This window comes from Salmo salar, chromosome 11 (assembly GCF_965601325.2).
Source record: "Salmo salar chromosome 11, fSalSal1, whole genome shotgun sequence".
In the NCBI taxonomy this organism is placed as follows: domain Eukaryota; kingdom Metazoa; phylum Chordata; class Actinopteri; order Salmoniformes; family Salmonidae; genus Salmo; species Salmo salar.
Genome location: NC_138301.1, coordinates 18,025,184 through 18,042,015, shown reverse-complemented (window position 1 = coordinate 18,042,015; position 16,832 = coordinate 18,025,184). Strand labels below are relative to the sequence as shown.

At 46.2% G+C, this 16,832-nt stretch overlaps 1 protein-coding gene across 6 annotated transcripts in view; it reads left to right on the top strand.

The window, feature by feature from the left end:
• Nucleotides 1-16,832, top strand: part of LOC106562138 (SH2 domain-containing adapter protein F) — a 118,485-nt gene that overhangs the window by 64,746 nt on the left and 36,907 nt on the right. For 4 of the 6 annotated variants that reach the window (XM_014126783.3, XM_014126778.3, XM_014126781.3 and 1 more), the window contains exon 3: nt 15,322-15,537. In XM_014126783.3, the coding sequence (XP_013982258.1) occupies nt 15,322-15,537 (216 nt within the window). Of the gene's footprint in view, nt 1-15,321; nt 15,550-16,832 lie in introns of all 6 variants that reach the window. The other 2 variants (XM_014126782.3, XM_014126780.3) reach the window with 1 other exon arrangement.

Sequence of the window (16,832 nt, the reverse complement as noted above, 5' to 3'; positions counted from 1 at the left end):
TGTTGTCGGCTCTTTTTGGATTCAGTTGTAGTCTACCGTCACTTCTCAATCTCCATTCCCAAGCTGATTTACAAACAAACTGAGTCACTGTGTTCTGGTCTCTCACCAAGGAGAACAATAACAACATGTTATTAATTCATTAGTGACTGTCGGAAGTCCTGATTTGCTTTCACAACTTTTCAAAAGAAAGACCCATTCCTCCTTTTTGATTGTTTTTGTTTGGTTTACTCCTCAGGAGGGAGATGCACAACAGTAAGTGATGAATGTATTTCCCCACGCAATCTAAAAGCCCTAAAGCTCTCTGATTATTATCAACATCGGTTATTTTCTTGTAGTTTCTTATCCTCTGTGATTACAATGTCTTTATCTTGTGTGGCATCATTTGGTTTTATGCTGGGACCAGGCTTATGTGCCTTCTCTGATTTGTCTGAGTGTTTGGTGGTACAAATGTACCAGCCCAGTGAATCACCTGTGTACCAGTCCTGGTTGAGACGTTCTCCTCTGTTAGGTGCAATCAGGCTGGGCTGAGATGAGAAGCTGGGCCCTGACTCCCCAACCTCCCCTCTCCTCTCCCCAGGACAGGCCTGATCTAATGGGAGCAGAAGGGGACAACACCACCACCACTGGGTCCAGTTAAAAGACAGGCCCTTGTCAGCAGCCAAAATAACAACATGGAAGGAGAGGCATTTGACTGGCAGCGTGTTATGTATCAGTTATAAAGACGAAGGCGGTATCGTCCACTGTTGATGGAGAGGTGCCAAAGCTAGAATCTAGAACAGACCTATACAGAACCCTAAGAAGTGTAGCAGGGGTTATGTGTGAGTCTAACAGGACTCGCTGATCACACAGAGAATGTTTCACTTTCTCTACCTCCAGAAAGACTGTTACAGTTGTATCCTACTGTTTCATCTGTTGTTGGCGGTCATGTTTTGTTTGATAGCGCCGAAGGGAAGGGCAAAGGAGATCACATCATGATGGAAACACAGCAAGAAGCTTACCGTGGTAATCCACCTCCACAGTATTTAAATGACCTGCTGAAGGTCGACTCAGCCTAGAGTGAGGTCATTGGCTGAATGGCTGGCTGTGTAACTATTTGTATTGTCAGAGAGCTCTGTTAATGCATGTTCCCTGAGGGCGTCAATGTCCTATATCTATCTACAGGGGAAGTATTGGTAAACAGGTCTCACTGTTGACTGGTTGTTTACTAAGCCTTTTCCAATAGATGGGAGGGATCAATACCATGCATTGTGTTTATATCTGCCTCCGGGGTTCTGCTGCTCCTGTATTCTGCTTCACTGATGGTTCATTGTGGACCTAAATGTTGGAGTGGGCTGTGTTCAGTAGGTAAAACGGAAGGAAAAAGCTCTGAAACTAACAGAAATGCTCTCTTTCGTTTTCTGTTACGAATATTAAAACTTTTTGCTACGGTGTGGCCCAATGAGCAAGACACTGGTGTTACTTTTCTGATTTGTTACAATTCGGTCTTAGTGTTGTTGTGGATCGTGAGTGTAATAGCATGAGAAATAGCATTCAGAAATGGCATGAATGGCGGCGTGGCAGTGGTCTGTTTTCAGTTCCTCATGTGATGTGTATGGGCCATTATATCTGAGGTACCTATTATTAGAGCTGACTGGAGGTCAGTGTTATTCTGTTGACACGAGAAAGGTGGTGGCGTGGTTCCGTTCCTCCTGTTGCCACGGGTACTAGCAGCAGGTGTGTGATTGTGAGAGTGTGAAGAGTGGCAGCGTTTCCATGGTTCTACACTAATGAGAGACAGGCAGCCTGAGGAGGACAACACTGTCTCTCTCTCTGCCTCTCTCTGCTGCTGTCTGCTCTGCTGCTGTCTGTCTGTCTGTCTGTCTGTCTGTCTGTCTGTCTGTCTGTCTGTCTGTCTGTCTGTCTGTCTGTCTGTCTGTCTGTCTGTCTGTCTGTCTGTCTGTCTGTCTGTCTGTCTGTCTGTCTGTCTGTCTGTCTGTCTGTCTGTCTGCTCGCCACAGTACCGAGGTGACGAAGCTTAATCTCCCACAGATTTCTCCTCTGCTGCCTGCTTTGTTGTGCTGAAGGCAGAGATTATTGGATTAACGCACACAATAAGGAGAAAGATATTTCATTTGCCAATTGCTAAAGAATAGCCATTTCCTGGCCACAGCCAGAGACGAGGAGAGAGAGAGAGAGAGAGAGAGAGAGAGAATCCAATTTAGAGTCCAGCTGGGGTTTGGGTTAATTTGGTTATGAGCGATGCAGATGATTGTCAAAGGAAGTCATTAGAGATTGGGGCTAGAAGAGACCTCTCACTCACTCACTCACTCACTCACTCACTCACTCACTCACTCACTCACTCACTCACTCACTCACTCACTCACTCACTCACTCACTCACTCACTCACTCACTCACTCACTCACTCACTCACTCACTCACTCACTCACTCACTCACTCACTCACTCACTCACTCACTCACTCACTCACTCACTCACTCACACTGTCTCTCTATTTTGTGGGGGGGTGGGGGGGGCTGACTGTCTGTTGCTGGAAACCCAGCCATCACCACTAATGGGCTGTTGACCCCCAGCATGGGGGAGAGGGGGGCGGGTCGAGTGGCTATTCATCACAGCAACATCCACGTGTCTTCATCCGGCCTGTCCTCCACTGGCCGATCACAGGGAAAGATATTAGCAAGCAAAACCACTTCTGGCCTTCACACTGCTCTTAGTCACAGCTACTCATCTGCTCCTCTCCTCCTCTACTCTCTTCCACTCTGCTCCCTGGTCCCACCCCAGCCTTCTCACAGGAGCTGAACTCTGGGTGCACTCTCCTCTAATCCTGAGCCAGTCTTATCTCAGCTCAGGAACAATAGACACAGAGAGAGTGGCAGGCAGCCCCTGCAGTTACTCAGAATGGAGAATTTTACAAAATGACTCCAGCTACCATAGAGCCTACAAATTGTGGTGTCAGGCATGCTGCCTCAGGGCTCAGGCTGGTTGTCACTGACTCTATAAGTCCTGGTTTCTCCATCCCTGTAAACCCGCCTCATTGCTTCTCAGCATTTCACTGACATCAAAATGTAATCCCTTTTCATGTGGAGGAGTCAAGCAAATCAACCGCAATGAACCCGATGAAAAACACAAGTCAGGGTACCACTGTACCTGCTGCTGTTTTGTCCATATCGTGATGCACAGTACAGTCTATCTGGCGGTTGTATGCCTGTGGGTGTGTATGTCTGGTAGCCGGAAGCCAATTCCTTTTGTTGAGCGGCTGGTCGGGGTGCCCGAAAATAATTACAAATAATTTGTAGACTGGAAATTGACCATAATAATCCCAAACAGATCTAATATTTGACTAAAACATAATCATTTCAAACTGATTACATTTGTATACGATTGTATGTTTCTCTCTATTATACTTGGGAATACTTTGGAACAGATTTCCAAAATGAAAATCACTTGGAGCTGAATTCCTGCTGTTTTTAGACCTTTATGTCCAGCAATGTAAAAAAAATATATATTTTTGCTCAGAAAACATGGGGGGGGACAAATAAAACCACAGCCTGCGGGACACCAGTTGGGGAAGCCTGATGTAGGTCGACTAAACAGGGCACCTTTCCAAGCCCAGGATCCCATCCATCTCATGTTAATGAGCCTTCACCACAGTCCTAACGAGCTGTAATCGCCGCTGTGCCCCGTGTAGGAATCAATGCTGCTGTCCGTGCTGTGGCCGGAGACTGGACAGTCATTTGCATAAAGGGGGCTAGGGACGGACTGTTAAACAGGCCAGGGAGGCATCAGTAGTGCTGTTCTGTTTTGTTGTCTTCCCCACAATGCAGCGCTGTACTTCTGACATTCACTACATCATCCCATGCTTAACCCCAGATCGAGCTAATTACTGATTGGTGCCGTTGCTTTGTAATAAGCCTAACAATTATTTTATTGTAATTGGACGCTTCATTTTGTCTTATCTGTATTGTGTTGGGGATTTGACCTGACGGTGGTTTCTGGTGGTGCTGGATGGATTGTGATGTTAGGATTTTAGATGAAATTACAGCAGTGTGTTATGTTGGACAGTCAGTGCTGTGTGAACCCTCCTGGGTTGTACTTGTCCTCTGATGTATTTGGTGAATTAACAGTTTGAGGGTAAAGTATATAAATACAATATGTTTTCTCTTCCTGTGGAGGAAAACAAATAAAGTTTCTTTAGGGATTTAGAGTTGCTGTTTTCATGTCTTTGTAGGATGATATAGTATGGATTGTACTTTAGGATATGAAAGGAACTTCACTTTTACCTCAATAAACACTCTATTGTATGCTCTGGGAGAGATGTTTGTCTTTGGGCCAACTTAGTAGAAGAGACAGTAGCCTGATATTGCTTTAAAAACTAAAGTCATTCAGCCTTTGTTTACATCAGTGTTCAGGTGACTGCTGCTTATGTACTGGTGGAACATTGTGAGTCCTTTACTGTTTTCACTGTTGTTCTCTCTCATTCTCTCTCTCTCCCCCTTTCTTTCTCACCAACTTCTCGCTCTCTCACTCTCTCTCTGTCATTTTCTTCTCTGTACATCTCCAGGCCAGCTTTCCCATCTCTGTCAGTAGCTGTCTGAGGTAGTGAATCCATGTTACATGTCAGTGTGTTCAGGGAGAAGACATCTTCTCCTCAGCATCTCTTACCTTCCCTCTGGCCGCCTGGGAAGAAGAAAATAAACACACATGTACACACTCGCAAAAAAAGAGGATATTATTTGTGATTGCCTGTGCTATTCTTAATTTAACCCACATTCAAATGATCATCTTATAATTTCTTTCTCCATCAGCACCCTATAATGATGATGGTAGGATTTCACTTTCCTCTCCAGCACCCTGTTAGGATCATGGTATGATTTGTCTTTCTCTGCCAGCACCCTATTAGGATCATGGTATGGTTTCTCTTTCTCAACCAGCACCCTATTAGGATCATGGTATGGTTTCTCTTTCTCCACCAGCACCCTATTAGGATCACGGTATGATTTCACTTTCTCCACCAGCACCCTATTAGGATCATGGTATGATTTCACTTTCTCCACCAGCACCCTATTAGGATCATGGTATGATTTCTCTTTCTCCACCAGCACCCTATTAGGATCATGGTATGGTTTCTCTTTCTCCACCAGCACCCTATTAGGATCATGGTATGATTTCTCTTTCTCAACCAGCACCCTATTAGGATCATGGTATGATTTCTCTTTCTCCACCAGCACCCTATTAGGATCATGGTATGGTTTCTCTTTCTCCACCAGCACCCTATTAGGATCATGGTATGGTTTCTCTTTCACCACCAGCACCCTATTAGGATCATGGTATGATTTCTCTTTCTCCACCAGCACCCTGTTAGGATCATGGTATGGTTTCTCTTTCTCCACCAGCACCCTATTAGGATCATGGTATGATTTGTCTTTCTCCACCAGCACCCTATTAGGATCATGGTATGATTTCTCTTTCTCCACCAGCACCCTATTACGATCATGGTATGATTTCTCTTTTCCACCAGCACACTATTAGGATCATGGTATGATTTCTCTTTCTCCACCAGCACCCTATTAGGATCATGGTATGATTTCGCTTTCTCCACCAGCACCCTATTAGGATCATGGTATGGTTGCTCTTTCTCCACCAGCACCCTATTAGGATCATGGTATTTCTCTTTCTCCACCAGCACCCTGTTAGGATCATGGTATGATTTCTCTTTCTCCACCAGCACCCTATTAGGATCATGGTATGATTTCTCTTTCTCCACCAGCACCCTGTTAGGATCATGGTATGATTTCTCTTTTCCCACCAACACCCTATTAGGATCATGGCATGATTTCTCTTTCTCCACCAGCACCCTGTTAGGATCATGGTATGGTTTCTCTTTCTCCACCAGCACCCTATTAGGATCATGGTATGATTTCACTTTCTCCACCAGCACCCTATTAGGATCATGGTATGATTTCTCTTTCTCCACCAGCACCCTATTAGGATCATGGTATGATTTCTCTTTCTCCACCAGCACCCTATTAGGATCATGGTATGGTTTCTCTTTCTCAACCAGCACCCTATTAGGATCATGGTATGATTTCTCTTTCTCCACCAGCACCCTATTAGGATCATGGTATGGTTTCTCTTTCTCCACCAGCACCCTATTAGGATCATGGTATGGTTTCTCTTTCACCACCAGCACCCTATTAGGAGATGGTATGATTTCTCTTTCTCCACCCGCACCCTGTTAGGATCATGGTATGATTTCTCTTTCTCCACCAGCACCCTATTAGGATCATGGTATGGTTTCTCTTTCTCCATCAGCACCCTATTAGGATCATGGTATGATTTCACTTTCTCCACCAGCACCTATTAGGATCATGGTATGATTTATCTTTCTCCACCAGCACCCTATTAGGATCATGGTATGATTTCTCTTTCTCCACCAGCACCCTATTAGGATCATGGTATGATTTCTCTTTCTCCACCAGCACCCTATTAGGATCATGGTATGTTTCTCTTTTTCCACCAGCACCCTATTAGGATCATGGTATGGTTTCTCTTTCTCCACCAGCACCCTATTAGGATCATGGTATGATTTCTCTTTCTCCACCAGCACCCTATTAGGATCATGGTATGGTTTCTCTTTCTCCACCAGCACCCTATTAGGATCATGGTATGGTTTCTCTTTCTCCACCAGCACCCTATTAGGATCATGGTATTTCTCTTTCTCCACCAGCACCCTGTTAGGATCATGGTATGATTTCTCTTTCTCCTCCAGCACCCTATTAGGATCATGGTATGATTTCTCTTTCTCCACCAGCACCCTGTTAGGATCATGGTATGATTTCTCTTTTTCCACCAGCACCCTATTAGGATCATGGCATGATTTCTCTTTCTCCACCAGCACCCTATTAGGATCATGGTATGCTTTCTCTTTCTCCACCAGCACCCTATTAGGATCATGGTATGGTTTCTCTTTCACCACCAGCACCCTATTAGGATCATGGTATGATTTCTCTTTCTCAACCAGCACCCTGTTAGGATCATGGTATGATTTCTCTTTCTCCACCAGCACCCTATTAGGATCATGGTATGGTTTCTCTTTCTCCATCAGCACCCTATTAGGATCATGGTATGATTTCACTTTCTCCACCAGCACCTATTAGGATCATGGTATGATTTCTCTTTCTCCACCAGCACCCTATTAGTATCATGGTATGATTTCTCTTTCTCCACCAGCACCCTATTAGGTTCATGGTATGATTTCTCTTTCTCCACCAGCACCCTATTAGGATCATGGTATGTTTCTCTTTCTCCACCAGCACCCTATTAGGATCATGGTATGGTTTCTCTTTCTCCACCAGCACCCTATTAGGATCATGGTATGATTTATCTTTCTCCACCAGCACCCTATTAGGATCATGGTATGGTTTCTCTTTCTCCACCAGCACCCTATTAGGATCATGGTATTTCTCTTTCTCCACCAGCACCCTGTTAGGATCATGGTATGATTTCTCTTTCTCCTCCAGCACCCTATTAGGATCATGGTATGATTTCTCTTTCTCCACCAGCACCCTGTTAGGATCATGGTATGATTTCTCCTTTTCCACCAGCACCCTATTTGGATCATGGCATGATTTCTCTTTCTCCACCAGCACCCTGTTAGGATCATGGTATGGTTTCTCTTTCTCCACCAGCACCCTATTAGGATCATGGTATGATTTCTCTTTCTCCACCAGCACCCTATTAGGATCATGGTATGGTTTCTCTTTCTCTACCAGCACCCTATTAGGATCATGGTATGTTTCTCTTTCTCCACCAGCACCCTATTAGGATCATGGTATGATTTCTCTTTCTCCACCAGCACCCTATTAGGATCATGGTATGATTTCTCTTTCTCCACCAGCACCCTATTAGGATCATGGTATGAATTATCTTTCTCCACCAGCACCCTGTTAGGATCCATTATGTGTAGTGTGTCATCATTCTGAATGCCTATATTCTATCTGTGAGTAAGCAGATGACTCTCTAGGTAAGCAGTTCTCTGTCCACAACTGTCATTGCCAAGTGAAGATTCCGTAATATTTCTGCTGAAACATGAGTGGCCACGGCTTCCAGTTGCAGCAAGGCATGTTTACAAGGAAGCACACAGCACAACGAAAGAGCAGCAAGACCCAAAATACTCACTCCTCTCCAGGCCGCCAATGAATAGGACGCTTGGTTCAATCTGCCTCCAGTCTTCCCAAAAGTATGTCTGAGGCACTGGCAGGGGCTCTGAGTAGGCTACCCACCACAAGCTTGGCACAGTGTGAGTGAGGAGCAGAGGGAGGACAGACAGCATGGCTGCTTTTGTTCCTTCTGCAGGAGGCAGATAAAGGAGACACACTAGCTGTGTGGCAGAAGAGAGACACACATTGACTGAGAGACCGACAGACACACACACACACACACACACACACACACACACACACACACACACACACACACACACACACACACACACACACACACACTTGACTGAGAGACCGACAGACACACACACACATTGACTGAGAGACCGACAGACACACACACACACACACACACACACACACACACACACACACACCACACACACACACACATTGACTGAGAGAACGACAGAGACACAAACACACACACACACACATTGACTGAGAGACTGACAGAGAGACACAAACACACACACACACACATTGACTGAGAGACTGACAGAGAGACACAAACACATTGACTGATAGACCGACAGAGACACACACACACACACACACACTGACTGAGAGACCGACAGAGACACACACACACACACACACACACACACACACACACACACACACACACACACACACACACACACACACACACACACACACACATTGACTGAGAGACCGACAGAGAGACACACACACACACACACACACACACACACACACACACACACACACACACACACACACACACACACACACACACACACACACACACACACACACACACACACATTGACCGAGAGACTGACGGAGACACACACACACACACACACACACACACACACACACACACACACATTGACTGAGAGACCGACAGAGACGCACACACACTCACACACACATACACACACATTGACTGAGAGACTGACAGAGACGCGCACACACACACACACACACACATTGACTGAGAGACCGACAGAGACGCACACACACACACACTGACCGAGAGACCGATGGAGAGACACACACACACACACACACACACACACACACACACACACACACACACACACACACACACACACACACACACACATTGACCGACAGAGAGACACATACATTTCGACTCCAATTCCACTCCCTTTCTTTTGTACTGATTACACGTCTAGCAAGTGTTCCTATTGTATCCCAAGGGCAGTGGAGTGTAGAGAAGGGGACCACCTACCTACAGAGATCCTTTAAAACAGAGAGAGGGCTGGCTACAGAGGTCACACACGTATTCACACAATATGATATGGAATATTATGTAGTTGGCTGTTGCAGGTTGATTGAAGTTCAAGTCGTGCTCATTTGTGACATGTCTGATTTCGCTGAGCACATTAAAAACCAGCCTTGTGGAGAGATTCATGGAGATATGAGTTGGTCCAGCTGCTTCTTCTGTCATTAGCTCCACCTCTGGAATGTGATAGTAGACATTATAAACTGGGTGGTCGAGCCCTGAATGCTGATTTGGCTGACAGGTATATCAGACCGTATACCACGGTATGACGAAGACAATGTATCATTTGCAGTAATTCTACATCATGAGAGATATATGAAATTGTAGTCAAATTGGTGTAACCTATAAGCGTTATAATGCATTGCCTCTTCAACTGAACCCTTGTACCCCCCCGCCCATGTTCCCTCCATATCATTCCAGTCTCAGGTTCCATTCCATCCAGACTGAGTTCATTATGTGTCTATTCTCTATGGGGTCTGGGGAACAAAAGGCAGTGAGACCTCGTAGCTCTCACAGCCCTGCTCACAGCAGACTAAGCCAAGCGCATCGCTGTGCCTACATGGGTCAGGGAGCATACACCTCCAATTGTCAGCCAGCTCTCAGCCTGACACGCAATACCTCTGGGTGACACACAGATAACTCAAAGCCCTCGGTGCCACTGCCAGCACTTGATAGTCTGCTACTCTGCTCAGCATTCACAGCTAGTCCACGTCGATATGAAAAACTGAAATGAGACGCTGTAGAAAGTCCGCTGGCTACGGTTGGATGGATACCCGGCTTGGCACGGGAGCTTTCTTTCATCAACCTCTCTCTCGCTGTCTCTGTCACTAAACAAGCTCGACTGCATGCTGTGTTGCAGGTGGCCAGTCTTCAATATCCTTCCTTCGCGTTCATAAGCAGCTGAACGCCAAGACTTGACTGAAATAATGGCTTGTTGGGAAGAGAAAGCAGTTTCCTCCCAGCTTCGTACGTCTTGCTTTAAAACAACCTGAGTTGGATACAGTATGTCTGTTACTCTGGTACCACTTCCTCTTGACTAGCCTCTTCAATGGGGGTCGGCAGAATCTTGCTTAGTGAAGACTGTCTTCTGACCTAACAATACTCATCCCCGTGCACACTGAATAGTATCGGCTTGCTCTGGAATATCAGACGATTAAAGCAATGAACACACTGTGCAATGTAACTAGTGGGTAGTGCACCATACATCCCAGTCTAGGCGATGTACGATCAGACTTCTTTATGAATGATTCTTCGGAGTAGCCGAAAGACTAAATCCTGAGAGAAGCCTGGGTACTTCCACTTCATTGTTTTCCAGGGGTGTAAAGTCAATCACATTTAATCCCTCACTAGTGCAGAGAAGATCCCCTCGATCAAGTCCAGATAGACTGTTATAGATTGTGCCCTTCCAAGCGCTTCATAACAGCAAATCCTCTCTGGAGCTATAGGAGCGGGGGCGGTCCAGGTAGTAGTCAGCCAGAGACTGACTATTGGCTGTTTGCTCTTTCCTTTTTTATGTGATGACATGATGCCCTGGTTCTTTGATCGAGAGAGAGACAGAGAGATGCTATTGTAGCTAGCTAACTTCTAAGATCCTCTCCTGTCTAATGTATTCAGGGTCTCAGGTTGGAGAGAGAGTGGAGGGAAGGGGGAGAGGGGTGCAGTGGGGAGGTGACGGGTCAGGTTTCCTGGCTGCCAGGCTGGTTTAAGATAATAGCTTTGATTTAATCCAGAGCAGCGTCCCTGCTCCCACCAGCTCCCACCCGTTCCCCACGTACAGCCATGCTAATATGCCCAGAGGGCTCCTCTTTCAGTAAGTTGAAGAGGAGCCTCGCTGGATTTATGGCAAGCAATATCTTGATCTCTTTCCAATAGAATGAATCCCTTTATTTCACGAACCAGAGACGATAGAGAAAGGAAGGAAGATGCTGCATTCTCAGCCCCTCCCTCTCTCCCCTCTCTCGCTCCATCTCTGTCACTGGCTCTGAACCTGAGTTGAGGCATTTAGCCAACCTTTTGACCTTAGTGTTTAGTTGTCTGTGCAGTCAGCAGTGCATGGTTATTAATCACCCTGAGTTAGATGTGTCCTCTGTTCTCCTTAGGGAGTCTGCTACACAGCAGCTTGTCCTCTAGTTTAGTAAGTCTTCTACTGGGGGAACGTAGGGTGTCAAAGGTCAAATCTGGACTACCTAGTAGTGAGGGTGGTCTCGATCCGACAGGAGGAGGTCAAGAGGAGGTGCCATCTGGAGAGGAACTCTCACATCCGGGGAGAAGAAGGGGAGTGGGGGTGTGGTGGGTGACCCCTGACCCTGAGCGGAGGCAGTGATGTCAGAGGGCAGAGGAAGCTATGCTCCAGCTGCGTAACAACTTGTTGCTCCGCTCCGCCATCAAGCTAATCACGGTAATCTACAGACAGATGTTACTCCACCCAGCTCACAAAGCATGCCTCAACAAGGATGGAGGGAGGTATGAAGGGGGGGAGAGGGAAAGAAGGAAGGCGAGAGGGAGGTAGGAGGGATGCAGTCCTGCTGGGAAAGCACTGAGGCAACGTGTCAGAAGGCTCCTGCCGGTTGCCGCAGCCCCCCTCCCACCCCCACACAGAGTAGTCGTGAGCCTTGTTCATTGGCCTGGTGGGGAGTCATAATAGCCCTTTGGCAGTTTATCCAAGGCAACGCGCTCCCAATTAAAGGGTCCTTCAAGCAAGATTTACTCCCCACCAAACCCCTAAACACTACACCCCCCCCCATCCTCCCTAAGTCCTCCGGCAGCCACTTCTCCTTCCCACTTTCCTCCTTCCTCTCCCTGTTGATTCTTCTGGCAGGAGGTGGGCACTCATCACTCTAGGATCTCACAATGCCAAGACTTTTAACTGTGAGATCAAAGAGGGTGAGAGTTTGCTTAGCGCATGATTACATTGGAGATTTCTGGCAACCCTCACCGGGTAGCCCCATTAGGCTCCATGCTTCTCTCATTTTTCCGCAAGAGCTCCCCTGGGATGCAAGGCAATTATGCAGTGGTGTGGCATAATATTTCATTCTCCTCACATTGCGTTACTCTATGGTGGAGTTTGCTGCTAGCAGCTTCATACGGCCCAGGAGGAAGGGAGCTGGTTGCTAACGGCGTCATACTACTGGAAAGACATGGAGATTGGATGAGGGGGGGTAAGAGAGAGGAGGGAGAATTCTCAAGGGCATGATGGGTTGCTCTCTTCGCTCACTGGATAGGTGGGAACACTATACAGCACTGCATATAATTTGCATCTATACCCTGCCTTATGTCATTCATAAATGTCTCAGAGAGCGAGGGAGAGATACAGAGAGGAAATGGAGTGGAACTAAGAGGGTGAGGGAGATATAGGTGAGAAGATGGGGAAAGGCATTCTCCTGTCGTTCTGTTCCGTGGTGTGTGGGACCCCAGGCGAGGCTGTTCAGCTGTAGTGATGATGACGCCGTTCTGCATGCAGACAGCCAGCCAGGCAGGCAGGCAGGCTACGCCTTACACAATCACAGGTGCTCAGGCCCCCCAGCCTCCTCTCCTCTCTCTTCCTCTCCTCTCCAGCTCATCATCAGCTAGAGCAGGCTTTCATCACATCCAGCTCCCAACATGCACCCAGGAGGCCCTGCTAACCCTCCTATAGCTCTTAACCTGGAGCTACTGCTCTTCACTATGGGTCATAGTCTGAGACTGGAGCTTTAACATTATGAAGCCAGAGGGTGGTCAACATAAACAGACTGTTAATCACAGATGCCTTTAGACGTGCCTCCGTCACACACAGGCATCTGTAGCTGTCTCTCCTGATCACGTGTGTGTGTGCTGCTTGGCTACGCTAATCACTATTAGCAGGTATAGAGTTTGATTAGGATCCAGACAGCAATAATTAACATGCCTGTTGGTGTCTCATGTTTGGTTCCTCTCCCTCTCCTGAGTCTAAGGGGGTAGGTACAGTTGAAGTCGGAAGTTTACATACACCTTAGCCAAATACATTTATACTCCGTTTTTCACAATTCCTGACATTTTATCCTAGTAAAAATTCCCTGTCTTAGGTCAGTTAGGATCACCACTTTATTTTAAGAATGTGAAATGTCAGAATAATAGTAGAGAGAATGATTTATTTCAGCTTTTATTTCTTTCATCACATTCCCAGTGGGTCAGAAGTTTACATACACTCAATTAGTATTTGGTAGCATTGCCTTTAAATTGTTTAACTTGGGTCAAACGTTTCGGGTAGCCTTCCACAAGCTTCCCACAATAAGTTGGGTGAATTTTTGGCCCATTCCTCCTGACAGAGCTGGTGTAACTGTGTCAGGTTTGTAGGCTTCCTTGCTCGCACACACTTTTTCAGTTCTGCCCATAAATGTTCTATAGGATTGAGGTCAGGGCTTTGTGATGGCCACTCCAATACCTTGATTTTGTTGTCCTTAAGCCATTTTGCCACAATTTTGGAAGTATGCTTGGGATCATTGTCCATTTGGAAGACCCATTTGCGACCAAGCTTCATCTGCCTGACTGATGTCTTGAGATGTTCCTTCAATATATCCACATAATTTTCCTTTCTCATGATGCCATCTATTTTGTGAAGTGCACCAGTCCCTCCTGCAGCAAAGAACCCCCACAACATGATGCTGCCACCCTGTGCTTCACGGTTGGGATGGTTTTCTTTGGCTTGCAAGCCTCCCCCTTTTTCTTCCAAACATAACGATGGTCATTATGGCCAAACAGTTTTTGTTTCATCAAACCAGAGGACATTTCTCCAAAAAGTACGATCTTTGTCCCCATTTACAGTTGCAAACCGTAGTCTGGCTTTTTTATGGCGGTTTTGGAGCGTGGTTTCTTCCTTGCTGAGCGGCCTTTCAGGTTATGTCGATATAGGACTCGTTTTACTGTGGATATAGATACTTTTGTCCCTGTTTCCTCCAGCATCTTCAACAGGTCCTTTGCTGTTGTTCTGGGATTGATTCGCACTTTTCGCACCAAAGTACGTTCATCTCTAGGAGACAGAACGCGTCTCCTTCCTGAGCGGTATGACGGCTACGTGGTCCCATGGTGTTTATACTTGCGTTCTATTGTTTGTACAGATGAACGTGATACCTTCAGGCGTTTGGAAATTGCTCCCAAGGATGAACCAGGCTTGTGGAGGTCTACAATGTTTTTTATGGGGTCTTGGCTGATTTCTTTTGATTTTCCCATGATGTCAAGCAAAGAGGCACTGTGTTTGAAGGTAGGCCTTGAAATACATCCACAGGTACACCTCGAATTGACTCAAATGATGTCAATTAGCCTATCAGAAGCTTCGAAAGCCATGACATCATTTTCTGGAATTTTCCAAGCTGTTTAAAGGCACAGTCAACTTAGTGTATGTAAACTTCTGACCCACTGGAATTGTGATACAGTGAATTATAAGTGAAATAATCTGTCTGTAAACAATTGTTGGAAAAATGACTTGTCATGCACAAAGTAGATGTCCTAACCGACTTGCCAAAACTATAGTTTGTTAACAAGAAATGTTTTGAGTGATTTGAAAAACGAGTTTTAATGACTCCAACCTAAGTGTATGTAAACCTCCGACTTCAATAGTACGTAAAGAGACAGCTGGATCTCACTGCCCAAGGATAGCTGCCTTTAGCTTATGTTCGATCATGGCTGTCTTAGTGTTGTTTGTAGAGAACATTATATTTTGGAAGTGAAACTGCTGATAATAGCTGGTCTTATTTTTCTCTATGTTGCTTGGATTGTTCACATAAATATTCGCATACAGTCCCTTCGTATCATTTTACCCACATTGACAGTCTGTTAAATCTTACCCCTGTTCTCCCTCTTCTCCTTTGCCAGAGATCCGCGGTGGCCGGGGGCCTAAGGAGGGGTCACTGAGATCGCTGCCCCTGTACGACACGCCCTACGAGCCAGCGGAGAACGGAGAGGACTCGGACGGCGAGCGTCCCCGCTGCCCCAGAGAGAGTCGGCTGCCGCAGGATGACGAGAGGCCCCCGGAAGAGTACGACCAGCCCTGGGAGTGGAAGAAGGAGCGCATCTCCAAGGCCTTCGCAGGTACGAGAGCACGTATGTAACACTCCTCTCCTCCTGCTCTACGTCCCCTACATTACTGTCACTCTGTGTCTGTTCTGCTGTCCCTCTCCATCCCACTAATTGCCCTGGTACCCTTTTCCAGCACTAACCAATGTGATTACTGCTTCTTTCGTGGTTTCCGGTATCTTATCTTCAGAAAGGCATTGTTAATTTTCATTTCCTTCCCTCTCGTGAGCATAACAGTAAGTTAATTTGCAGGTGTCTGGTCTGCTGAGTGGGGACTTTTTCTGGGTGTCTGTCTAGCCTTGGGCATTTATTGTCATGAATCTTGCCCTGGAGGCAGCTCTGCAGAGTGTGGCTGTGCCAGCTATAGTGACCAAAGTCATACCATCTGATTTTAAACATAACCCTAACCTTAACCACACTGCCAACTGGACATTTTAATTAAGACCAAAAAGCACATTTTAGTTTTCAGACATTTTTACGATATATCCAATTTTGACTTTGCAGCTGTCCCATATAGCGGAAATCGATCAGTTCCAGGGGAAGATTCATAACAATAAGCATCAACCTGTGGCTTGGGAGAGACCTATGGTGTATGGTAGTTAAGGGAGCATGACTGTGTTTCGTATATAGTATACACTACATATACAAAAGTATGTGGACACTCCTTCAAATCAGTGGATTTGGCTATTTCAGCCACACCCATTGCTGACAGGTGTATAAAATCGAGCACACAGCCATCCAATCTCCATAGACAAACATTGCCAATATAATGGCTTTCTTGAAGATCACCTAAGATCACCATGTGCAGTGCCAAGCGTCGGCGCAGTGGAAATGCACTCTCTGGAGTGATGAATCACGCTTCACCATCTGTCAGTCCGATGGAGGAATCTGGGTTTGGCGGATGCTACGATAAGGCTTCCTGCCCGAATGCATAGTGTCAACTGTAAGGTTCCAGTGAAGAGCAATCTTAACGCTACAGCATATAATGACATTCTACACAATTCTGTGGTTTTGGGGAAGGCCCTTTCCTGTTTCAGGATGACAATGCTTCCGTACACAAAGCAAGGTCCATACAGAAATGGTTTGTCGAGATCGGTGTGGAAGAACTTGACTGGCCTGCACAGAACCCTGACCTCAACCCCATCAAACACATTTGGGATGAATTGGAATGCCGACTGCGAGCCAGGCCTAACCGCCCAACATCAGTGCCCGACCTCACTAATGCTCTTGTGGCTGAATGGAAGCAAGTCCCTGCAGCAATGTTCCAACATCTAGTGGAAAGCCTTCCCAGAAAAGTTGAGGCTGTTACA